The sequence below is a fragment of the Dermacentor silvarum genome, chromosome 7, assembly GCF_013339745.2.
Source record: "Dermacentor silvarum isolate Dsil-2018 chromosome 7, BIME_Dsil_1.4, whole genome shotgun sequence".
Taxonomy (NCBI): Eukaryota; Metazoa; Arthropoda; class Arachnida; order Ixodida; family Ixodidae; genus Dermacentor; species Dermacentor silvarum.
The window spans coordinates 76,998,625-77,024,502 of record NC_051160.1 but is presented as its reverse complement, the minus strand read 5'-3'; the positions used below and the strand labels follow the sequence as shown (position 1 = coordinate 77,024,502).

Genomic DNA, 25,878 nt, shown 5'->3' with positions numbered 1-25,878 from the left:
TCCCCTTAATTGTAATAGAAATGAATTATGGTGACGTCCCTTTGCTGCTTTATCAGGCAAAGAACTCCGTTCATACATGTGAATACTTAGGTGGCTACTTCCTGTTAATACCTGGTATCCCGCTATATTTCTCTTCATCTTGCTTCTTATGATGCATCTATAATCTAAGAGCGCAAAAGTAAGCTTTCTATTCATATTGACTTTGGTATCAGATCCTGTGTTCTGCAGTCCTCACATGTTCTGCACTGCAACCTAAGGATTTTGCAACATTCTACATTTCAGCATTACTAAAAACTACCGCTCACCTGCTATCATCATCGTCATCGTCACTGTTGCTCCATTAAAACGCCATGTTTTCTCATCGGCCGCTTTCCTGTGTGGTCTTTCGCGGGTTTCTACAAAAAGACAAACGAAATGAAAGTGTTCTTAGCAAACCCATGTTTTTCGGTGGAACAAAACTGGTTACATTTCCGTGCTTCTGTTTATCTTCCACACTAAACACTTGAATTTTTATATGACACATTTGTTTAAAAATCAAACCATGGAGAAGTTCCACTAAAATTATTTCAACTACATGGCTTTCCTGCAGTCAGATGCCTTCTAGTTGCAGCTATACTGTTTTACTTTCTGTCATCACTATTATTTGCGATGCCACAAGATATCTAGTACGCGCTTTTTTTTACGGGGGCCAGGAGTGAACATTTCAGAAAGGCTGAGTGGAGGGTACAAAGGGATGGTGGAGGATATTTTACTGACAAGTACACAGGTCAATCGGAAGAGTGCACAAAAAAAAGTGGTCATACCTAGCGTTGTTTCCTACTACAATTAAAAGCAAGGTCACCAGGGAGACATATATTAAGAGAACTGCTATATCTGTTTTTTAAAGATTTGTGCACGGCTTAATAAATTAAAAGGGGGCGACTTTTCTCACGGATAGCCAATCTGTCGTTTATAAACTGACGGCTGGTATTAGAACATTTAGAGTTATTTTATTTTCCGGGGCGGGGTAGAACGTGCGTCATCAAAGGGAAAAAGTCACTAACTTTGAAAGGTGTGCCCAACCTTCTAATTATATTGGATTGAAATAATGCTGCTGCTCTAGGAAACGTGGCATTCATGTTAAAATGGTTATCTCTTGAATCAGAAATGATATATAAACTACAGCTTCACAAGAAAAGGCGACACACTGTTTCCAGAGACTTGCTATGCAGATGCTACGAATTGCTGCAGTTATTCTTTTTGTTCTCAAGCATATCTCCGCCAACTCAACCGCCAACGAAGCGGAAAAATATGACATAATAAAGGTAAAATTATACATTTCTTCTATACCGCAGCCCTCTGTAATCTAGGATAATGTGCTCACATTAATTTTTTACACATACTGTGCATGTACTATTGCGGAGTGGGGTAATTTTGTATGAGATGGAGGTAAATATAGTGCAAGAAAAGAAACTTCAAGAAAATTTGGAGCAGTATGCATGTAGTAACGTAGATGGTACTTTCACCTACTAGTCAACAGAGGGAGGCATTAGCCCACCTGTCTCTTTGAGCCGCAGTAGCTGAAGATGTCGAAAGCAGGGCGTCAAACCAAAAAAAAAATGACCGTTCGGTACAGGATCGGATTCAGCACATTTCGATTTCTGTCTGGTTCGTTGAGCTTCGAAGAAATAAAGATGTTTAAGGGTTCAAGAACTGGTTCGCTACACTGAAACCGGTTCGCAAAGCGGTTCAGCACATTATACTTTATCCTGCCTATGGCGAAATGCTGCAGATTGCCATTGACGTGTCTCCACCGGCAGGATTTGTTAGGAGATGGAACAAATAGAAATATGGCCGATGGGAGACAAAAATTAGTGTATTTTGCTTAAATATCAATGAAATTTTTTGTACAGCTACAGTTGTCATACACAAAAATACGGCCATCTTAGGCAGTATCATCACATGAGTGTGCCGCACGTGGTGTGGTACCTCGACGGGCCCTACGTCTTTACCGCATTGCTATTGTCACCCATACAGATTGCGGGGAAAACAGTAGTAATTTATAAAGGTGTTCGAATAGCAAATTTGTTAATCAATTTGAGTACGAGTATTTGAGAAAACAGACCATACAATATTGAATAGAATATCGAATATCTCCTGTTCTTAAATAGCCAAATAAAAATTACGCGGAGCCTGTTCGGTAGAGAAATGGTTGTTTACATATTTGATATGCGTAACTGTAGTACAGTGCAGTCACATCTTGTGCATGATGACTGAAACTAATAAAAACAAGTAACAGGTGGTCCTAAATGAGTAGTAGAGTGTACAGTTCTCATTGGAAGAGCAAAGGGCACTACTACAGCCCCGCGCATCGTTCTGAAGTAATCTTAACTTTATGGGATTGGTCAAACATTACATGAGTTACATAAATATTAGTATTACATAAATGACAAATGTAAACTTCTAGTCTGTTCCAAACAAAGTCGCAAGCAAGTGACATTTTACTCACTTTTCTTGTCATTTTGCTTAAATAAAAGCAGTTGATGACATGGATGATTTCGGAGCCATGTACAACGAATGTTTTTGTTTGAACGCCGACGATATTTCTTGCCCAACTGCATATGGCATCGAGACTCGCGCTGACTAAACGCGGATAAAAAGTCTCAAATCTGTCCGATGAATTACTTGCAGATATTAAAGAGCGTTGTACCATCTTTGGAAACGCCGAAATTCGCTTTACCATGGGACGCTACAAAGCCCATTTCCCGTGCCATAAACAGCCGTTGTTACAGCGCTCAAAGAAGCTTACCGCATTCATGAGCGACCAAAGTGTTATTGCATCTAAAAGCGGTGCTGATTAATAAGTTTGTTTTCCTATTTTTTGCATTTCAAGGAGACACTTTTTCTTGGGCATTCTTGTCTCCTAGCGTGTCTGTTTATAGTAGTGTATCTGGTAATAGTAGGAAGCTGGCCTAGCGGCCAAAGTAGAAGCTCCAACACAAACGGTGATTCCGCGGTACCCCTTCATAAAGTTTCAGCGGCCAAACACAACCGGTACGGCTGAGAATTCATAAGTGCAAGCGTCTCTGCCGAAGTGACTGCACATACGTGTTGTCTATTCCCATTCTCGCACGTAATGCAACTCATGAGTCCGTACGTTCTCGTGTGGCACGCTGAATATAGAATAATCATTTTGAGGAATCGATTACGTATTGAGCGCCCGTTCGCACCCTATACGTTTGAACAGTTTCGTACGCGACCAGTAACCTTTATTTTTTCAGTTCAGGTTCTACTTGGGTTCAGGCACCTTCTAAGAGTATTGACTCGGGTTTGGGTTCATTTTCGGCAAAAATTCGAGTTCGGGAACAGTTTTCAGTTCGGGTTCAGGTTCGATTCAACACCCAGTTCGAAAGTTCCTATTCTGTCATTAGAGGAAAAACAACAGCGCAACAACATTAAAAAAACAGTGATATAGAGTAGGAAAATGCATAATGCATTTTATTTAAACAACACTACCTGATCGGAGTACCAGAAAAGCACAAGATTCAGGGAAGCAGCTCATGCGTTTTGTTACGCCGACATCGCCAGCGTCTCCTTTCCCCTTTGAGGCGCAGGGGCATTGTGATGGCTTTGAGCAGCCGTGACACTACCCTATAGCAGGAAAAAAATCATCCTGGCGCTTGTGGTTGACACGGCGTTTCAGAGTGGTATGGTTCTAAGTGGTAAACATACTCTATTTCACGTCTTGGTGTGACATATCGTTGCTGAAGTGTAAGGTAATATATATCCTAGAGGACAGAGCTTACATGGTGCAAACGCAACAGGCCCCGACATAGCGCGGCACCAGCTTCTCGCACAAAGGCCAACGAGATGAGTTGGTAGCCAGAGCAGGACGGAAAGGAAGCAACTCTGTGGAGACAATCATAAGGGAACTTGTGTGTGGCCTGCGATGAGGAATGCCAATTGCGAGTTACCTACCATGCGTGCGATGGCCACATAGTTGATGGCATTATGAGTATTGGGAGTGCTTTGACACTGGATCAGACAGCAGAGGAGGGTCAGCAACAAACAATAAAATAATCATGGAGGCTGTGTAGAAGACGCAGTCGAAGTGATGTAAGGGAAAGGTCTTGTGCGTACAAGTGAGAGTGTATTGATATAATGCAAAACCTAAGTGCTTAAATTATAATACAGCTGGTGGAGGTTCTAAAGTGTAATCTTGCAGTAGTGTTCGATCTATATAAATCCCGCTATTCTGACCTAACTTGTTGTCGATTAAGCTGAGTTTGAAGTTCGCTGCAGCCAATTTCCGGTGCCTGAAGTGCTCGGGCGCACGTGTAATCTACTATGGTAGTGGCTCCTCACTCGGGCTGCTGGGTGTGTTCTGGGTGCTACAGGCGGATGCTAATAGGCCGGTCTCGTCGCCTACTCGCCTGACGTCAAAGACCCAACTACTGCTGTAACCCTAACTGTCCTGCACCGTTTGAACCTACCACACGTGTCATCGCTGTGGCTGCAGCGCTTGCCCAAATCTATTGTGTTTTCAGCTTCTATAGAAACGGGCACGTTCGGCCTTGTCCCATGGGGGGGCCGAGAATTGGCATCCCATTCGCTTGGTTCTCCAGTCGCTTAGCGCCAATATTGAACCGTGCGTGTAGAACACAACAATGCCGTAGGGGATCAACCGTCAAATTTCGGCTGCAAGTTGCACACTTGTAAGGGCTATAGCTCCTGATCAGTGCCGGCTTAAGATCGATAGACTATACTTACTATAGAAGGGGACGCGCTCTGAAAAGGCAGCGCTTGTTTGTCGTCATTCTTGCTGTCCCTTTGTCTATGTATGCACTGTAAGTCAAGTTTGCAATGGAATACCAACTAACCCGTACCCAAATCCTTCTCTGAAAAGAGACCACTCGTGCTTGGACCTGCGCCTCCGTGACCACTCAGCACGAAACAATATGTTGCTCCGATTGTGACATGAGTAGCGTCACAACCTTGTCATTTGCACACGCGACACATGCGTGATCGGGCAATCTTTCCTCTACCCAACACTACGAAATTAGGCCAGGTGGATGCTTTGGATGCAAAGATATAGGCAATATTATTGTTACGTTTTGTTATTACATGTATAGATGGATAGATGCTAGGAGCGTCCGCTTTGGTACGGGGTAGTGGGTTGCGCCACCAAGGTCGTCATTACATTGCCTTGCACCTGTCATAAAAAACACAAATAATTGCCATCACCAAGCTTACTGAACCCCTATTGAGAACTTTGTTTCTGTACGCCTGCGTTGTTTGTCGTTTACGTACTTTTATTCCACCAATCTTCCAATCGGCTTATAGTAATCTCTATTGTCGAAATGTTTAATTTCCCCTTTGCTCTCGCTGAACCGAAGGGTTTCAAGGAGGCCAGAGGTGCCTAAATCGACCGCTGGGCAGATATCGTCACATTCTAATAAAACATGCCCCATCGTTCTTCTAGCTTCCCCGCAGCAAGCACATGTAGTTTTAGACCTCAACGCACCCATATTTACCGAAATGAAAGACGTTTTACGCCAAAACAGAAAGGTTAGTAGCCAGCACTTCATAGCTTGATGAGCTGCAGATGATAGTGAGAAACGGTAAAGCAATGCACCAATTGGTCTACTCGTCGGAAACGTACATAAATATCATCTGGTTTACAGGGGGTTGAGATTTTTGGTAAAGCCATTACTCCTGGGTGATAGAAAGTGGCACACTTTTGATCACTCCAACACGAGCGCAAAATGTACTTAACCACATAAGCAGAAAGTAGCTACCATATTGAATGAGTAGCTTAGCAAGAGCGTCATAATGGACAATAGTGTCATTGCGCAGGAAAGCAGCGACGAGTGTCGTGCAACTGGCGGAGAGAGCTCGGGTGATCGCATACCACCTGCAATATTCCGTAGCGACAGTAGCCCACTTATTCCCGCTGGTCGACGTAGAGAGGGAACCCAGCAATTACAGATCCTCTCGAAGAACCAGCTCGGTGAGACTTGATAGGTTGCAAGCGACAAACAGGTATCATCGTAATTTCTTGGTCAAAAGCATCATAAGCCCGCGGTAGAAAGTGTCTTCGTATGCGGTCTAACGTTCCTAAGATGCCCAGATGCACGGTTGTTGGGGGACACCTTAAGCTCTTTGAGGACATTCTTATTTAAATATATATACTGGATGATGAGATCTTTCGTGTCATCAGGCTGTAGGTGGGAACGGTAGAGAACGCAATCTTGAAGCAGTAACATAATGCGTGAAAGTCTAGGAAACTTGTACTCAAAGAGGTCACTGAGAAAGCAGCGATGGATCATGGCCACATGAAGGACGTTTGTGATGGACAAGGCACGGGCGTGAAGTTTATGTTCGATAGAGCAGGGTTGATCAGCAGGGTGGCGGGATAAGCGGTCAACATCCTAATGCAACTTGCCAGATATGTGGACTACTGAAATCGCATGACTACTGCCTCACGGCGGGGTGTTTAAGAATTGACCGCCAGCAGAGGTGGTTGTCAATCTTTCACTACGAAAGGCCGGTCATTAAATACGGGTGGAATTTTGAGACAGCCAAAGCAAGAACATTACAGTCGCGTTCTACATTCGAATAACCCTCTTCTGATATGGAAAGCAACCAGCGAGCGTGTACTATAACAAGGTCTGTGCCATTCTGTATTTTAGGGAGGATAGCGCCGCAGCCGTAGACACTTGCACCAGTGCATAGCTCTGTTCTAGCATCTTGGTGAAAATGATCCAACATAGCTGGTAATCTGAAGGCATAAATCCAAGCTAAAAAGGCACCCCCGCTTGTTTTTGACCCAAATTGACGACGAAGTGTTGCAAATATGACCGGAGCCTATGAAATCTCTGAACTTAGACCGGGCCAGAGCTGGACGGTGTCGTTGACTAAATATCTCAGGAGTTTGATCTCATGACGCCCGAAATTGCAGATAGAAGAGTTGAACTTGAGCCGAAAACGTCAAGATAGGCAGACAGGCAAAGAAAGCACATCTACAATGTGCGTGCGAAAAAGGCAAATGTGTAGACATATTAAAGACGGTTCCATCTCTTATAGCTGCGTAGAAGCGAGTGCATCACGCACTCGAATGTTGCAGAGGTGTTATAGATCATAAAAGCTCAAAAATTGAATGGTAGATGCGGTCAGGTTTGTTAAATTCAGCATTCTGTGTAGTCGAAGATAACGGGATTCTGCGGATTCTGGAGTCAAAGATATCAAAGCAAGAAGCTAGCACATTACGAAATGCTACAAATTGGGATGTGCGCAGGACCAAAGTAAGCTTTTTGTCCAGGTATTGCAGAATTGGAGTGTTTGGGTGAGGTTGGGCTGCAGGCTAATGGTCTGTAAGATAAACGCATATTGTTCATCCTCCCAAGGGAATAGAATTGAATTCTGTGGTTTTACTTGCCGAGACCACGATATGAATATGAGGCGCGCCCTATAGTAGGACTCCGGATTATTTTGACCACCTGGGGATCCTTAACGTGGCCCCGATGCACGGGGCACCGGTGTTTTCGCATTTCGCGCCCATCAAAATCAGACCACCACTGCCGGAATTTGATTCCGCGACCTCGTCCTTAGCAGTTCAACACCTTAGCCGCCAAGCCATCGCTGCGGCGAGTTACCTCCATCCTAGGGAGAACGTTCTGCTAGTGACATGCCTGAAAGAATACTTCAGTAAACGAAGAATATTTGACGAGAGCAAACAAATGTTCTGCAATTGGCAACAGCTGTAACTGTGTGGGGAAGTGTGCAATTGGATGGAGTCCCATCTACACGAGGAGCTACCGCATAGTCGCCACAGAAGATTTGTGCGAGTGGTGACATAAGTACCCAAGCGGCAGCGTGAGGCCGACAGCGAAGAAAAACTATATGAGTGTTGATTAGCTTGCATACCTCTTTGACAAAACACAAGAAAATGTTGTGCAACCCGGTCTCATTTAGGCACATCTAAGTATCAGTAAATCCGCACCGCTTGCTGAACTGCATACCTCTGAACTCTAGGAAGGATGGGTGAACCAAAACGTCAGAAAATACAGACAAAGCGCGACCAGAAAGAGCTTCCGACGCAGCACACAACACTTAATACGTTTGCCTCAAGTATCCCAATTTGTCTGGGTCAATTTGTGAGAAAATACATTCCCAATCTCAGACGACGTTTTATGTGCCAAGGTTTTGGGCGTGACTCGTAAAGCTATAGTAATGACCACTTCATCGACAACTGTGATGAAACACCCTACTGTATATACAGGGATGGCAAACACGTGGCTTAATTTTTTAGCCTGGCCTACATGACAAATAGAATTTATTCTTGCCATAAAGATCAGAGAAAACTATAACTATCAGAAAGGCACGTGAGCTTTCGATCGTTCAGAACGTGATCAATGCCGAAGTGGTTAGTCAGGAAGAAGCGCTACGGTATGACGATGGCGCGACGACGATCGTCTGACAGCGGGCATCTTTCACACTCGGAAAAACACTTTTATGTAGCACGTGTTGAGCAACAGAAAGCTATTTCAGGAGTTTCTCATGTTACGCTACAATCTTCTCACTGACACTTTTCATCTGACTATAATAATGCAGAAGTTGAATAAATATTTGGGACTGATTATCAAATTAGGCGCAGCGCAAGAAATAATCTGAGCATCTCTTAGCAACCGCAAACAACGTTACCTTGGTTGTGTCCAGGTACGTGGCATTTGGATATTTTTAAAGTTTAGCTAAAGGTAAGTGAAAAACCCTGTTTACACGCACACACACAGACACACACACACACACACACACACATATATATATATATATATATATATATATATTAGGTTGGTACGCAACTGGACGTTGTGAGTGTGGGTCTTTTTTCGAATGGGCCCCTGTAATTAAGCGCTATTATGGTCTCCAATATGACAACCCAGTCGGTCCTGCTGTTGAGAAATGTTTCCACATGCATCCTACTGATGCAGAAGTGAATTAATTTGTGCAAAGTGTAGTGCCAATGATAACCCGTCTGACAACTGGAAATATCCACGTTGTGGAAACCGCAAAGGACATCATCTAGCTTATTCATGTCGGGACCTTGCTAGAAGAAAGAAAAAGAATAGCTCTTGTTCTGAAATAGAAGATCGCGGACATCAGTACTCCATTTGTTGTCAGGCTACATGTTACAAACGGGCTCACAACACCACCTCTGTATGTGGAGGTATATTTACCTATATACTTTGGGAACGCTTACGTGAATAGTGGCATGAGAGCCAACTGTGGACGAGGAAGATGACGAACGCGCGAGCAGTCGTGCGAGGAACGCGCCAGGTACGGCTGGGCGCCCTGGGGCGCGGCCGGCTGAGACTGGAGCTGCTGCCGTGGACCGTGGGACCGAGGCGTTTTTCCACAATACCTATGGAGAACATCTTGCGGAGCGATAGAGCTCGAGAAACTTTCAGCGCTCTCCCTGCACAAAAACCATATACCCCGTTTTAAGCAATTCGATTCACACAAGAATTCCGCTTCTTCTTCTCTCAGTGCCTAGGGAAATTCTCGCATTACCTGGCTCCTGCACTCGAACAAACTGCATACCGGAAAAAGTGCTGTCTTATGTCTCTAAAACTGGCAGCAGAAGGACGCGTAATACTACTACACGACATAGACAGGAGTTCGACGTTATTCTCGCACAACCGCGTGTTTCGGTGTCATGCCTGCGATGCACTTATTGGTGCAACCATACGACCGATGTACAAAGCGAGAACTTCATCAAAACAAGAAATGAACACCACGTGGTACAAAACAATAGAAAGTTACCTTACTTTGGTAACCTTCGTTGCTTTCTGCACAAGCCTTTTATTGTGATAGCAATTAGGGGGACATCCATAGGCATTTTTGCCGTCGGCGTGGCTGTGATGTTCCATATGAAGCCCACGGGCGGTACCAACGTCGCCACGCGCCGTATGCTTGATGTGCTAGTCAAAGCGTGAGAGTGGAGCTGACGATTGCAGCTCAGTGTCACGCGCGCGAGGTAGGAAAGCGGGTAGGAAACGTGCCGTTTTCAGTCGCGCGCTAGGTTTCGGATGGACGGGAGGACGGGGAAGGGTCGGCGTTGTACACCCGCAGCAACTGCGCATTCCGCGGCCACGCGAGCCATGTCTTGAAAGTGGTCCGCGTGAAGGGCAGAGTCTACGTACTTCGATGGCTCATACCTTTGTCCGTGCTGCGTTCTTGACGCTCAGTTTGCGTTGAAGCGATAGACAGCATGAAGTTGACTTGGCTCGCTGCTGCGCGGCAGAGTCTAGGTGCACCGACGGCTTATACCTTTGTGTGTGCTGCGTTCTGGCCGCTTTGTGTTCATTCAAGCGATAGACAGCGCGAAGAACACTTCGCTTGCTGCTGGTTTTGCGCTTCCTCACGCCAGCGTTTCGACAGCGTGTGTCCACGCTCATCGAATGTGAGTTGTTCATGTTTGCCTGCGCGCGCTGACGTCATACTTGATAATAGTTAGGAACCGAATGTTTGTGACTTCATATGGTCGATAAAACTACTATTCTTACTTATTGTAGCTATCTATTAATTTGCTATCACAATCAATGCTTCGCCTTTGGGACGAAAATGCGACTTCCTTTTCGGGAAAGTTCACTGCAATGAATAGCGATTTCACTGTTGCAGTTACCGGGGTGAACCAGTCTTGAACAGGACGATAATCATGTTACGTGGTATGCTGGATGGATGGAGTAATTCTTTTTGTGTTAGGTGATGAGCGCAGCCGTACCTGTTTCGGTGCAGTGTCTCAACTAAGCTTTTGCAAAAGTGCCTAAGGCACGCGTGCGCTATAATACCGACGTGTGCACCAGATATTGCTGCTAGGTGATGGTTTATTCGTGAAGAGGGACGTAAAAAGTTTGAATGTGTACTGAGTTGTGATTATGCAAGGTGGCGAAAGGCAGATGAAATGTTTGGCAATCAAAATAGTTTTTTTTTAGGAAATACACGTGACTGTGCGTTTAAGCTTTAAAACATGAACGCTGTAAAGTTTGTGACGTTAAATGCGGGCAACAGTAGATAACGCTCTTTTGAACTTTGCGAGATAGTGAAGCGATCACGTGGACTTGCTATGGCTGAGCGGAAATTTGGATGAAAGTAAGGTGTTGCTGCAAATTGTAGCGTGGTGGCCTAAGAAAGATAGAATGGTGGGGTCAGGATAGGACAAATCGTCGGTGACGCACGGCTACTAAAGTATTATTATTATTATTATTATTATTATTATTATTATTATTATTATTATTATTATTATTATTATTATATTTATTAGTGTATTCACTATCGCGCTGTATGATGCTGGCCATAACAGAAAAAAATGATAACGTAACTTAGCACTAAACGCTGATAGCAGGTAGATATCGAGTATAAACGGTCAACGGCAGTGTGCTCTAAAATTTTCTCTACGCCTATGAATTTGGTTACCGCAACCTGGTGCAACTATTTTGTTTCAGTAAACTGCTCTGACAAATGCTACAGTAGCAATTTGGCGGGAACCATATGCACCTAAAGAGATATACCAAGAATCAAAGAAACTAAGCAGGTCACCCGATTAAAGCATACATATAAAAACAGCTTTTCATATTTATAAATCTGCTTTCAAAAAATAAACGCTTTCCTGAATGCTTAATTTGTGTTTAAGACAGGGACGTTTTTTTTTTCTCTTTACAGTTTCTGAACACAACCGAGAAGATATGGCTATATAATACAAGCGCAACAACACGTCTCTTTTGTAGATTTGACAGTAATTTTCAAATGAACGACACGGCTGTGTCTTTTGACAAGTTCTACTGGCATAAGAAGTAGGGTTATTCTATCATCTAGATATATTTTTCAGTAAATTCACACGCTCTTTTCTATCTTTTAGGTGGGCGAAGAAGAGATTTGTAGGAGTGCTCCGCAGTTGGGACTCAGCATACAAAACAGGCAGACTCTATGACAGTATGGATGTTTTAACCACGGGTAAACCATTAGTTTTATATTATGCAACTTTTATTGAAAGATGAAGTCTTATTTACACTAATGGTAGCTCGTTTGTTTGCCTTGTTTTGAAGTTGACAGTATGCTAAACAACGAACGATGTTTTATTGTTGAAAGGTGGTGATTACTCTTATTCTATCCACTGGGAAGACATTGAAAATTTATCACTACACTATAGTAAAGCTCAAGGCCTACTGGTGTAAGCACTCGAGTATATACTTTAGCTATCAATACAGATCAGGTAACAGCAACCGTCTTCGTCGTTCTTAACTCGAGTCAGCATTATTGTTCTCTTCACCGCAACATTGCATTACCGCCACCGCTGCTCCATCTAACCACAGGCATTGGAGGAGCGCTTATCATGGGTACATAACGTTTTAGTCGGGCCACGTGAGAGACATAGACACTTGTGTGAGAGACCATGAAGGATTGCTTACTAGTATTGTAAATTATCTCTTAATGTTGACGTAAGACCTGGTAGAAAGCAAAGTCAAGAGACTCCAGTTCTAAGGACAGACCGACACAACGCGAAGGTCCCCAGCGAAGCATAATAAATCCGGGCCAAAAATTGACGTCTCGGTTCCATCAATTCTAGCAGAACTTTCGGGAACATTACAAGATAGTGAGGCTGAGCGGAAATATGGATGAAATCAATGTGTTCTTTAAAAATGTAGCGTGCTGGCCGAACAGAAGATAGAATGAACGCATTGATAGAGATAGAGAACGAACGTATTGCGCATCAATCCATCGAAGACAAAATTCATGGTGTTTCGTTCCCCTCAGTTATCGCCACTGATTCCGCCCCTTGCGGGAAACTTAATGGTCACCTCATTCATACATCTGAGTCTACGAAATTTCTTGGAGTCATCTTGGATAAACATTTAAAATTCCGTGAGCATGTTCAGTCCCTGATTCAAAAAATTTCTTTTGGCATTCATGTGATCATCAAAACACGGTTTTACTTCGAAACAGACATCCTTCTTTCCTTATATTATGCATTTATTCATAGTCATCTGTCATACTGCCTATCTTCTTGGGGAAATACGTACTGGTCGCATCTTGGACAACTTGAACGTTCGCAAAAGCAAGCCTTAAGACTCATCACATTCAACCCATTTTCGTCTCCATCAGCCCCCATTTTTCGTAACCTGAATATTTTACCTCGACGCAAACTTGTTAGTTATAAAATGCTGATCATCATGTATCGTCTTATAAATCATGAATTATGTATTCCCAGTTTTAGTGATTGTAGTCTTGTGAATACCAATAACACCACGTTTTCCACTAACCATAATCTGCTTTTACCTAAAGTACGAACTAACTACGGCCAACTGACAGGAAGATTTTCATGTATATCACTTTGGAATATGTTACCGCCTGATTTAAAAACATGTAAGATGTACTCATTTTGTAGATGTCTTAAAATTTATTTCTCAGATAATTAATTGGTTTGATCTCCTTGTTTTCATTCTTTTGAGTTCTTTGTTCTAAACAACATGTCATTATTCTTATTCGTTGCCATAATCTTCATGTACATATTTTATCATGTATCTTTATACTGCTAATCCGCCATTGTCTGCTGTATAATGTACTCACCCCCTGCCTACGTTCTGCTAGGAGGTCCCCCCAACAGTTTTTACTTTGGGACCTCCGATTGTATTTACCATGTATAATTGTTTATTTCCACAATTTACAAAATACCTCATAAATGGTGGGGTCGTGATGGGACGAATTGTCGTCTGAGGTGGCACACGGCAAAGCGACGTCCTACTCATAGTGATTGCTGGAAACATACATAGAAGGCATCTCAGTGTACTATTAAGTGGTTTACTGCGATTGTTGGTCTGATGGTGATATGCGGTAGCAACGTTGTGCTGCGTTGAAAAAGGAGCAGAGCAGATCGTGAATGTCCTTAAGAAGGAGGTGGCTTTCCCATTCCGTAAGTTTTAACAGGAGCTCTGATGTAGCATGAGCTTTCGGAGGACGAAGTACAGGACTTTTCTTTCGTAGCCCGTCAGCAGGGCCCACGTGATACCATATCGTGCACACGGTCTGCTGCCCCTACGATCCAATTGTTGCCTGGGATGGCAATAACGAAATGATCAAGGGGGTCAGAGAACAGACAATAATTGTTACATGAGCACGACAGTCGGCTTAAAGAAACCTGTCGAGAGCAAGGCACGCGTTATTTGGCACTGAAAGAGCTCGCAAGCAGTCACCTAACGATGAAAATTACCATACGTGCCAGAACAGGAGAAGCGGAACGTGCGATTTATGCCCAGGTGTCTAGTGATACCACAGTGGTGAAGTTGCTCGAGTCGAGGGTGCCTCCGGATTAACTAAGCCTTGGGACCGCCATGAGCATCGATGCGGTGATGTAATATTCAATCGTGCAGGGCAAATTTCCGGAGGGATCGTTCACGCAATGACCGATCCCTCAGGAAACTAGGATGATCTCTGAAGCAGCAATTGAAGTGGGAGGTGAGGCATCAAGGCAGCCAGTAGGAAAGCTCTCCCAAGTAGCAAAGGGCCTAATAAAGAAACGGCAACACATGAAAGTGTTAAACTCGAGAGATCAGATAGAATTCGCTGAACTGTCGAAACTGATCAAGAAGAAGAAAGTAAAGGATATCAGAAATTATAACGTGGAAAAGACTGAGGAAGCAATAAATTTTGGACACAGCGCGAAATCAGTGAGAAGAAAACTTGCAATAGGAAAAGGCAAAATGTATGCACTGAAAGATAAGAAGGGTAATATCATCAGCAATTTCGATGAGATAGTAAAAGCAGCGGAAGAATTCTATACTGACCCGTAAAGTGCCCAGAACAGCCAAGCTACTTTCATTCGTTGTAGTGGCGAACTGGATACAGAGGCTCCTTCTATAACTAGCGATGAAATTCGAAGTGCCCTGAAAGACATGAGCAGGAAAAAACTGCTGGAGAAGATGGAGGCGAAATCAGGCTTGAAAAAGCTTGCGGCCCTGTATACGTAATGCCTCATGACTTCAAGTGTACTAGAAAGCTGGAAGAACACCAACATTATACTGATGCATGCGAAGGGAGACGTTAAAGAATTAAAGAACTCTAGACCCAATAGCTTTCTTTCAGTATGGTATAAAATATTCACCAAGATAATTTCCTATAGAATCAGGACAACACTTGACTTCAGCCAACCAAGAGAACAGGCTGGCTTCAGCAAGGGATATTCTACGATGGATCATATCCGTGTAATCAATCAGGCAATAGAGAAACCTGCGGAATACAATCAACCTCTCTATATTGCTTGTATAGATTATGAGAAAGCATTTCATTCAGTAGAGATACCAGCAGTCATAGAGGCATTGCGTAATCAAGGAGTACAGGAGGCACATGTCAATATCTTCGTAAATATCTACAAGAATTGCACAGCAACCTTGGTTCTCCACAATAAAAGTAGGACGATACCTTTCAAGAAAGGGGTCACGCAAGGAGACATAATCTCTCCAATGCGATTGACTGCATGCTTAGAAGAAGTATTCTAGCTCTTAGACTGGGAAGGCTTAAGAGTGAGGATCAACGGCGAATATCTCAGCAACATTAGGTTTGTAGGTGACATGTCCTATTCAGCAACAATGGATGAAATACGGCAAATGGTTGAGGCCCTTAACCGATAAAGAGTAAGAGTGGGGTTGAAGATTAATATGCAGAAGACAAAGATAATGTTCAGTAGCCTGGCACGGGAACAAGAATTCAGGGTGATTTTAGTCAGCCTCTAGAGTCTGTAAAGGAGTGCTTTTACCTAGGTGAAATACTCACAGGGGACCCTGAATATGAGAAAGGAATTTACTAAAGAATAAAATTGGGTTGGAGTGCATGCGGCAGGCATTGCCATATCCTTACTGGGAGCTTACCACCATCGTTGAAAGGAAAAGTGTACAATCATTGCATTCTACAGGTGCTCGAATGGGGCAGAAACTTGGAGGTTAACACAGAAGCTCGAGAACAAGTTAAGTATCGCACAAAGAGCGATGGAACGAAAAATGTTAGGGATGATGTTAAGAGACAGGAAGAGAGCGGTGTGGATCAGAGAACAAACGCGGATCGCCGATATTCTAGTTGACATTAAGTGGAAAACATGGAGCTGGGCAGGCCATGTAATGCGTTGGATGGATAAGCGGTGGACCATTAGAGTTACAGAATGGATACCAAGAAAAGGGAAGTGCAGTAGAAAACGGCAGTAAACTAGGTGGGGTGATTAAGTTAAGATATTTGCAGGCGCTAGTTGGAATCAGCTAGCACAAGATAGAGGTAATTGGAGATCACAGGGAGAGGCCTTCGTCCTGCTGTGGACATAAATATAGGCTGATGATGATGATGATGACTGCAGTGCTGATGATGCGTAGGCTTGCACTACCTTCATTCAGCTTTATTACGACGACTGATAGCCTCTTATTATTGTTGTAGCATTTATCAATGTTGCCCGCTATGTCCTTGTGGACTAGAAATCCTCCCCTGCATTATCTCGGATATGGAAGACGTCAGTAGCAAAGGACGAGGCCGTTAGTCAGCACTGTATAAGCCTCACCAGTTCTTCTGACGTCACTATGGCCAATAATGTGCAAGGCAATGCCTGATAATTCCTCAAATAGCCCTGCTAAGCTAGCCTCATTCAAGAGGGTACGCGTGTTGAACGTTGCCAGGTACAGTTTCCACTGGCGGCCTGTCCGGACCCAGAGATGTTTAGCAGCCTCTGCTGCATCGCAGGTCTGACCGCCCCCTTGGTCAGGTGCTCCGCAGCCGCGGAGGACTGAGGTCCAGGGGTAATTGAAGGAGTCATACGGGAGGTAGTGGCCGACTACTGCACCCGGGAGGCCAATTCCTGTTCTGGTGAGGGAGTGGCTTTGTTGAAGCTCAGTGGGCCTTCCTAATTGGGCTGCACCTGGACTAGTATACCCCCACTAGCTCTCGGCAATATTTTTGTGCCGGTGTCAGGCGGCACCTTATGCCTCAATATGTAGTGGACTAGAGGAGGATTCAAACTTACGACCTTCATATTAGAGCCCGGGTGTTCTACCTCTGATGGACGCCACCATATTTTAGCAAAAGTATCAAGCCCCTATTTAACACTTAGCTGATACATAAATGAAAGCACTTCGTTACTGAATGGAAATATATGACACGATGGTACGTAGCGAAGCGAATACTATAAAGGTAGCCATAATGAATGCTTTAGTGAAATTATTCAAGACATTCCATTAATCAGAAGGATTTGCACTCTACCATGGAGTACTGCTTTACTGAATGTCTAATTAGAAAGATTGGGTGAGCCGATGGCATCATGTGACGTAGGAATGCAATCAATAAAGGAAACTATAGCATTGCCAGACCAGAATATCAGCAAATAATAAATTATTAAATTGTAAACGGTGTAGGGGCATTGAGCTATAGGGCGAGCAAGTGGAAGAACTGTAAGAGCAAATTGCAACCAAAAAGTAAGCATGGTGATTGACAAAAGGCGATGATAAAGGAACCACTCGGTAAAATATTTGTGACTTTAGAAGAGCCCACAATTAGGCGACTGATTGCTGAAACGGTAATATTAGGCGGTGTCACTTATTTTAGAGAAATAAGCTTTATTGGTGTACAAATTTACCCTAGGACGCTTCCCGCCGAGACTTGGCTTTAACAGGGAACGTAGTGTGCATTCATAGCTTACTTAGGCAGTACAAAGATGAGAACAAACAACTTGCTGAAATTACGCAGTAGTCGTTTACATCATTCGTCCTCGTTCTGCTTCGATGCCTGTATCAGGTATTAATCCGCGCCAACTGCCTGCCTTCCTTTCCTTTAGCAGGTGGGCTACAATGTCAGGCGGCCAGAATGATAGATGTCGAGTCACGCGATACCGACTGAAGCTACTTACTTCTTCTAAATGCACCTGTGATAAATAAGCATTCTATTTAAGCCCAAGCGTGTGTGGCCCGCCCCTGAAGTCGGCGAAGGTAAGTTTAAAGCCACGATGGAAGCGAGCGCTGGAGAAGGAAGGCGCCTGGAGGTGGAGAAGATAATCAAGCGCTGGGGAAAGTACGAAGGCGCTCACTGATGGCGCGGCAATGGAACGCCACCTAAAGGAAAGCTTACGCGGTGGCGAAGGATAAAAGAGGCGAAACGCTGCAGAGGAGGAGGGCAGGTGGAGGCGCATTGGGTTGACCTTCTATGGCAGTTGTTACGGATTCTGTGTGTAGTATGGACGTACCGGTTCGTCTCGTGATAACATCGTCCCGCACGCCGTGTTCTTTATGTGCGCGTGAAAGCGTGTGGCCTAGATCTGGATCTGGATCTGGCAAGACAGGAAAGCGGGAGGAAGTCCGCCGTTTTCCTTGGGCGGGGTGAGGGAGGGGGGGGGGGGGTTTATACCGGCGTCTGCTGAGTGTGGCGCGGCCTTGCGAGCCCTATCTTAAAAGCGATCTTCGATGCGGAGAGTCTAGGCGCATCGAGGGCCGATAGCTAGCTTCGTGTGCGCTACAGCACCCATACGCTTGAGCGTCCCCCGCGTTAAAGAACGGAAACGTCACTGTAACTTTTTTATTGCGATAGCAATTATATGGACACTCAAAAGCAGATTTCTGCCGTCGGCGTCGCCGTCGCCGTCGCCGTCGCCGTCGCCGTGAGGTTCCGTATGTTTTCGGCAGGTTGACACATTTCTATCGTATGATTTCTTATTATAAAACACTTTGTGCAGTGCAAATAGACAAGACGCAAAGGAACGAAAACGACGTACATATACAGGGTGCCCCAGCTAACACGCAGCACGATTTAAAAAAAGAGGGACGGCGTTATGCGAAGCCAACCTAGTGCGTACTGTTTCCAGTACAGTGGAGTATATAGCCGCCAGTAATTTTAGGAGCGAAGCTCCTTATAGCGGCACCCGTTCCGTCCCCGTCGTAGTAGTAGTAGTAGTAGTGTGTAACCAGTCTGAGAAAAATGAGAAAAAAAATTCCGAAGTTGTGTCCGTAGCGCGGAATCGAACCAGGGACCCCTCGCTTCCGAGCGCGCGGCGTTAGCCCACTACGCCACGAAGCGCACATAGACACACGCACCACGATGGCAATAAATACCCAACATTAACGAAAGGCCGCGTTTCTAGCGCGTTTCTAACGCGTTTGTGCTAGCGCGTTACGGCCCGTGTAAGAAGCTGGTGTAAGACGCTGTGGCCTCACCGCCTTACCTTCAACGCGTTTCGAACGCGCTGCCCAAGGCGGTGGCAAGTCAAGTTCAAGTCGAGGAGCGTTTATGAATACGGGGGGTATACTCTCTCAGCAGTCATGTGATAGCGTCGGCAAACGCGGTGCACGTTCCGGCATGTGTAAATGGCTGCGTAAGACGCTGTGGCCGCTCCCCCTTACTAGAGAGTACTGCACGTTTCTAACGCGTTTGTGCTAGCGTCCCCTTAAGCGGGAGATCCGATGATTCCCTCCGGAGCCTCGCCCACTCATCATCATTCACCCCGTGGATATGCTGTGATTTTTTTTCGTTACTGAGATTTAATAAATAATTGTAATTAATTATCTAACTCGAGAAGTACTGTCCTAATTATCAGTGTCAAAGAGAAAGTTGTAGAGCAACATGAAAAACTCCCGATACAGCTTTCTGTTAATCAATACGTGCTACATAAATGTCTTTTTCCGAGTGTGAAAGAATGCCGTGAATACACGCAGAATTTCCGCACAACTGGCCGCTCGAGGCACTTTGCGTGTATTCGCGGGCTTCTTTCATGCTCGGAAAAACACTTTCATGAAGCACGTATTCAGCAACGGAAAGCTATATCGGGAATTTTTCATGTTGCTCTACAACTTTCTCATTGACACTTTCATAATTAGTGCAGTACTTTTCGTGTTAGATAATAATTACAATTAATTAAATCTCAGTAACAAAAAAAAATACTGGCGGCTACTCCACTGTACTGGAAACAATACGCTAGGTTTGCTTCGCGTAACGCCGTTCCTCTTTTTTTAAATCGTGCTGCGTGATAGCTGGGACATCCTGTATAGGTCCTATGTATAAGCGTTTAAGAACTCACTTTTAAAGACGTACCAATTTGGTCACGAACAAATTCTTTTGATACAACTTGCTAACTATTACATCGAACACAATGTTGTATTCACGGCAGGAGCACATTGTAAAATTATAGAAATTAGACATTTCAATTTTTCCTGAATTTATAAAGTTGCCAATTTTCGCTTTCTTCTCCCATAGATCGCCGTCATAAATGGGTAGAAATATTGGTATACCAGAACACTGAGAGCACGTGTGCTGTATTCAGACTGATGTACACGAAGGACGGTAAGTGTATTTCCGGCTACTGCAAAGCCGCTCTGCTCTACTAACGAGAGACTATGAAAAATATGATTTCTACACATCATAAATATATTAGCAGCAGTCCTGTAATTATGCTTCCGCGCAGTGTTTTCCTTAAGGTAAAGAAAGTTTTTCAAAGCTTGATAGTCATAGAGTGGTCAACAGCGGTAAAAAATGAGGCCCGTAGCAGGGGCTTTTCTTGTTTTGTTACTGCCACGTACAATCCGTTTGACAAGACTTCGGTGTACACATGTAGAACTGGTGAAAAGCTTATACGCTGTTACCTCTTTCATTGATGCTGCCATGCTAAAAACATTATGGTGCTTTGATAGTACTACCGGTGCACTTTAGTTTGGCAATGAAGCAGACAATCTATTCTTGTGTAGTCTTGAGAAAATGTACCACACAACCTTATACAAGTGAATAGCTACTATATCGTTATAGTCACATCAGCGTCTAAAAAAAAAACAAATATTTTACCATGACCCCGTAAGGCTGTGATTTCCACGTATGTTTTAGAATGGCCGCTGATATTTCAGCAGTACTGTTTAGATGTTTCTGAGGCCCCACCTTAGTGATAAATAAAAGTGCGTAGAAAGGCATAATTATTAAGAGAGAGGGAGAAACGGGGTGGGAAAGACAGGGAGGTTAGCCCGAAAAGATTCTGGTTTGCTACCCTGCGCTGGAAGAAGGGGAAATGAAAGGCGGAAAGAATAGGGGAGAGAAAAAGCAGTCACGAAAAAAATACAAGGAATAAAAAAATATATATAGAGGAGGTTGGAAACGTCTGTGAGAACTATAGTCTGTCAGAAAAGTCCACTCGATCGCAAAAACTTCATGAGTGCCTTCACTGACTTGTTGTGTGACGACTGTAAAGGCCGGCCTTCCAGGACTGTCTGCTCCGAAAGCCGCCGGTCGTCAAGACGCGCCAGCGCGGTCGCGAGTGACTGCCTATGTGCGCTGTATCGGGGACAATGACAAATAAAGACAATATTGCCCCTCTTGAGAAGCTGTTTTTACAACGAAGCTGTTAATGGCTCAGTCATCGATAGTCGTGTCCACGTGTAGAAAAAAACTCCCATCGGCCGTATGCTGTATGTGCGTGTGAAAGCGCGCGAGGGACGCGCGCTTTCACGGGGAGCGAACGCACGACTGAGAGCAAACGCGACTTCTTCCGTAGCGCGAAAGGCCGTGGGGGGAAGGCAGGGACGGAGGAGAGGCGACGTTTAGCGGCGCCACCAAATGCGTATCTTGCGACCGGGCGACGACTTTCCAATTGCTAGTAAATACAGTGGGGGCGTGGCACTGCGGGTCACGTAACTTCCGCTTAACACGTGTTGTCATGGCAATCGTGGAGCTCCTATAGGCGCTTAGGGACATAATCGCTTAGGGACATTTGAGGCACTGGTCTGGCGCGGCGGCTGCTAGTTACTGAGCGTGGCTCTCTATCTCCGGAACCGTGCGCAGCGACCTTGCCGAGCGCAGCTCCTACGTGCGTAGGGAGCGAATCGTTTAGGGCACGTTGAATGTCGGGCGGTGTCTGGGCCACGCCGGCCGCGCTTTATTATTGTAGTGTTTGTTCTAGTGGCGGAAATCCTTGCAGAAGTGGTGGTGTGGCATGACGGCTTTTGATCTCGGTGGTGTAAACTGTGGTTGTGTAAACAAGCGGATTTACAGGGAGCGAGAGAGAAACCGTGATATTCCTAAATAAACGCATCGCTGTTTTGATGATACAAATATAATCTCCCTATCAGGGAGGGAGCAGTCTACCTGACTCGAGCAGCATTTTGTTATTTGGGGTGCTGCTACACTGCGCTCCGCAGCACACCAACGACCGCCGCATCGCGTCGGCGCTCGTCACTGCGGCTTCCGCCGCAGCACCGGGGTACAAACGTGAGCAGTATCCGCGTGTTTACACCACCACAGTTCACCGAGATCAAAATCCGTCATGCCACACCACCACTACTGCAATTATTTCCGCTACTAGAACGAACGCTACAATTATAAAGCGCGGCCGGCGTGGGCCAGACACCGCCAGACATTCAACGCGCCCTAAACGATTCGCTCGCACGTAGGAGCTGCTCTCGGCAAGGTCGCTGCGCCCGGTCCCGGAGATAAGAGAGCCACGCTCAGAGGAGACCATTGCCACAAAAGTCGCTAAGCGATTATGGCCCTAGGTACCCAGGAGCTCCACGATTGCCATCGCAACACGTGTTAAGCGGAAGTCTCCGCTGTACCTACTAGCAATTCTGAAGTCGCGACCGGGCGCAAGGGGAACTGGTGACTCAATCATCCTTGCGAAACGAGGAAAGCGGGAAGGCAGCGCGGGAGGGAGAGAGTGCGGCTTTCGCTCGGCGGGCAATTAACTGAGTACTTGTACATTGCGCGACGAGTCGCGGTTGCGCACAACATATCTTGAAAGCGATCTGCAACACGGCTCCTACCTTTGTATGCGCAGTGCTTTCGCCGCTGAGTTTCCATTGAAGCGATAGACCGCATGAACCTTCGCTCGCTGCTGCTGGCGCGCTTGCTCACGCCATCGTTTTGACAGCGGTTGTGTGCCGTCATCGAGTGTGATCTGTTCATGTATGCGTGTGCACGCTGACACCACCCTTGTTAATTAAGTTAGCGAGCAAATGTGCATAAGTTTATACAGCCGATAAAACTATTATCCTTACTCCGTTTAGCTCGTTACTAATTTGCTATCATAATTGGTGCTTCGCTACGCGCATAACTGTTGTCGACGGCGGTGGCGTTTTGCCCGCATTCGCACCGAACGCGCGGGGCGTTGGTGACGTGTTCATCAAGAACGTGCCAACCTTTGCCGTACACCCTATGGCGGTGTACCGTAGCGACCATAAGGCCATGGTCCCTGTGGTCACTAAATAAAGGAAAACCACCAGATCATAAATATTTCTCATTCTTTAATAGTTCAAATAACCAATCACACCATCGCATCTTAAGAGTAATAATTGGAAATACATTATTCCCACCATAGTACAGCTTCGTTGGTCTTCCATCGCCACCCCAGTGGAAGGGTTGACAGTTTTTTTGTTCTGCTTTGACGATCGCGAAACTTCGGAGCGCGTTTAAAAAGCACCGCCTCACGGAAAAAAGGCGAACTGCTTAGAAAACTAAAATATAGTTCTCCACCTTCTCGTCCGATAGCGCAGTATGTCCATGGGTGGCGCGGAAGGTCTCGAAAGCGACGTTTCAAACCATCGACATAGGGCTAACCACGCCCAATGGGTGACGTACGGAAAGAGTTGAAAAAATTGCTGACTCTCCCGTGATCGAGAGTAGATGTAAGCATGAAATGACTACGGGCCAAGCAGATTCGTTTTAGATGATAGTAGCCACAATGTTAAAATGGGTATAGATCACCTTCGCAAGGTCACAACCCACCTCACCACACAACCATCAGCCGCGCGCCGGACGCTGGCGGTCTGGTCACGCAACGTGGCGCCATCTTTCGACGGAGGCGGCGCAGAAGCCGCGCTGCGGATCTCGCGAACCGCTGGCGTTTAAAAGAGCACAGGCAAGCCTGTCTCAGCGCCAAAAGATGACATTCAAGTGGATGGTGCCCTGTACGTGCTTATTGAACGTCGTTATTTGAAATGCCAAAACTTCGGCGTTATAGAAGTTACAGCTGGAGTGGCATTGTGAACAAACAATAGGAAGAACTCGGAAGCAATATTATTTTTAAGCGAAGCTTTATATGTTCGCAATTTTTTGAGGTGGTGGTGGGGCTAAAAAGTGGGCTGATCCTGGTAATAGTGCACAAACGGTCGAAGCTCAATGACACATATCCCTGTCATGTGGGCCGATTCTGGATATATAGTGCACAAAGGGTCCAAGCTCGATGGCACATAACCCGGTGTGTTCGGGAACATTTAACGTGCCCTTTAACTACCCTTGTCACACGCAGGACCCAAAGAGTCAAAACCACGAGCCCTTCCAGTGTCCAGAAAAAGAGGTTAAGCGAACTTGTCGTCCGATTCCAGCATGAGCGCTTCCGAAGCCCTGGCAAAACATCGGCGAAGAGCCGCGGAGCCCGAGTTACGGGAGTGCGATGCTGAGGCCAAACGTCAGCGAAGAACCGCCGTCCCTGAATTTAGGGCAAACGAGGCGGAACACCTGCGACAGTATCGTCTTACCACAAGCTTCGCTTACTTCCATTTTCTTGACAGCGGAAGGGCTCTGAATTTTTGTAACTTGTTTGGGCGGTAGCTAGCGCATATATAGCCGTCCTGTACAAAGGGTTGGGGGCAAGAGACGATGATTTCTTAACTTTTGACTGGTTGCCCGGATGTTCTTGTTAGAGGTGCACGGATAACAACTCTGGCTTTAGGCTCAATGTCACTTGAAGGTCGCCGACAAGGGGTGCTAAATGCATTTCATGCTTAAAAGCTAGTTCGTGTTAACATGATCGAAGTAAACGTGCCATTCTGGATTAATGTGTCGCGCATTGGGCTGCTGCATTAAGGAACAGAGGTTCGATCCGACATTGGAGCACATAACACGTTTTTTTTTTTTCAGTGTGAGACATTGAGCAAGAAAGCATGAGCACCCATTGGCCAAGATCAGGAAAATTTAGGAGGGTTCACACAGAAATCCACGTTTCAAAAGGCTCGTATTGTGAACTGCGTGCATTTAATCTACAGTATTGCAACCGGGGTATTGCTACGCCAGACTCGCGCTAGATGATGTTGCACATTCGCGAATGAACAAATTGAAAATAACAGATGATACTGACGTTTGCATTTATTTCGCCCCTGACATGTTTATTATTTTTTGCAGGTAAGATAAAATTCAGTACTGAACTTCGTGTTAAGAATTCTGCCATTGATAGCGGACCTGACCAAAACTGCTCAACAGAGTTCCAAAGTTATCTCGAAGGAAGGACTCCGAAACAAGTATATCATCCTAAATGCAAAAATGATACTGACTTGATTGGTGACGCTTACTAAATGGCTTAGCAGATTTCATATAAATAAACTGCATTTGTGCCAGGACTCTTTATTATTTTGCAACCACGATAAATCCTCCAGGTGTCATTAGTATTCTAAAGACTGTGTATATACTAGTGATTCTAATAACCGGAGCCCTCTGTGCTGACGCCATTGAGAAAAGTTAGCGTCACTCAGAATGCACACAAGTTCTGGATCTTTAGACTCCTGATCAGCCACCACGTGAGCATATGTTCTATTGCTGCCATATATGATCAGCAGTTACTATTCTAATTAATCACCGGGGCGGCCGCGTGATGTTGATTCAAATCAGTATACCTAATTTTGGTGTTGCTCTCTCGCACTATATATACAAATGTGAACTTAATGCTAAAATATGAAGCATTTCCTGAATAAAAATTTGGCAGTGTTAATTTTAATGTTTATTTTAGTTTTATAATTATCTCTCTTTGCTTTTTTCTTAGTGCACGTATAAAGTGCGGTTTACTATGTATTGCTGTGAACAGTGCACATATTCTGATTATGAAATACAGCGTAAATACAGCGCTTACAGCGCAAATAT

The 25,878-nt window shown here is 45.0% G+C and overlaps 1 protein-coding gene across 1 annotated transcript; it reads left to right on the top strand.

Moving 5' to 3' along the window:
• Nucleotides 1–1,153: 1,153 nt before the first annotated feature.
• On the top strand, nt 1,154–25,361 carry LOC119459595 (uncharacterized). The gene is made up of 5 exons (XM_049670900.1): nt 1,154–1,304; nt 11,701–11,831; nt 11,897–11,991; nt 20,245–20,331; nt 25,147–25,361. The coding sequence occupies exons 1-5, from the start codon at nt 1,206–1,208 to the stop codon at nt 25,314–25,316; spliced, it is 582 nt and encodes a 193-aa protein (XP_049526857.1). The 5' UTR covers nt 1,154–1,205; the 3' UTR covers nt 25,317–25,361.
• The last annotated feature ends 517 nt before the right edge of the window (nt 25,362–25,878 follow it).

Excerpts from the sequence above, each read along its gene's own strand:
- LOC119459595 (XM_049670900.1), top strand. The coding sequence starts at position 1,206 with ATGCAGATGCTACGAATTGCTGCAGTTATTCTTTTTGTTCTCAAGCAT. Across the intron at positions 1,305-11,700 it reads AAAAATATGACATAATAAAG|TTTCTGAACACAACCGAGAA; the intron begins GTAAAATTATAC and ends TTCTCTTTACAG. Across the intron at positions 11,832-11,896 it reads AAGTTCTACTGGCATAAGAA|GTGGGCGAAGAAGAGATTTG; the intron begins GTAGGGTTATTC and ends TCTATCTTTTAG.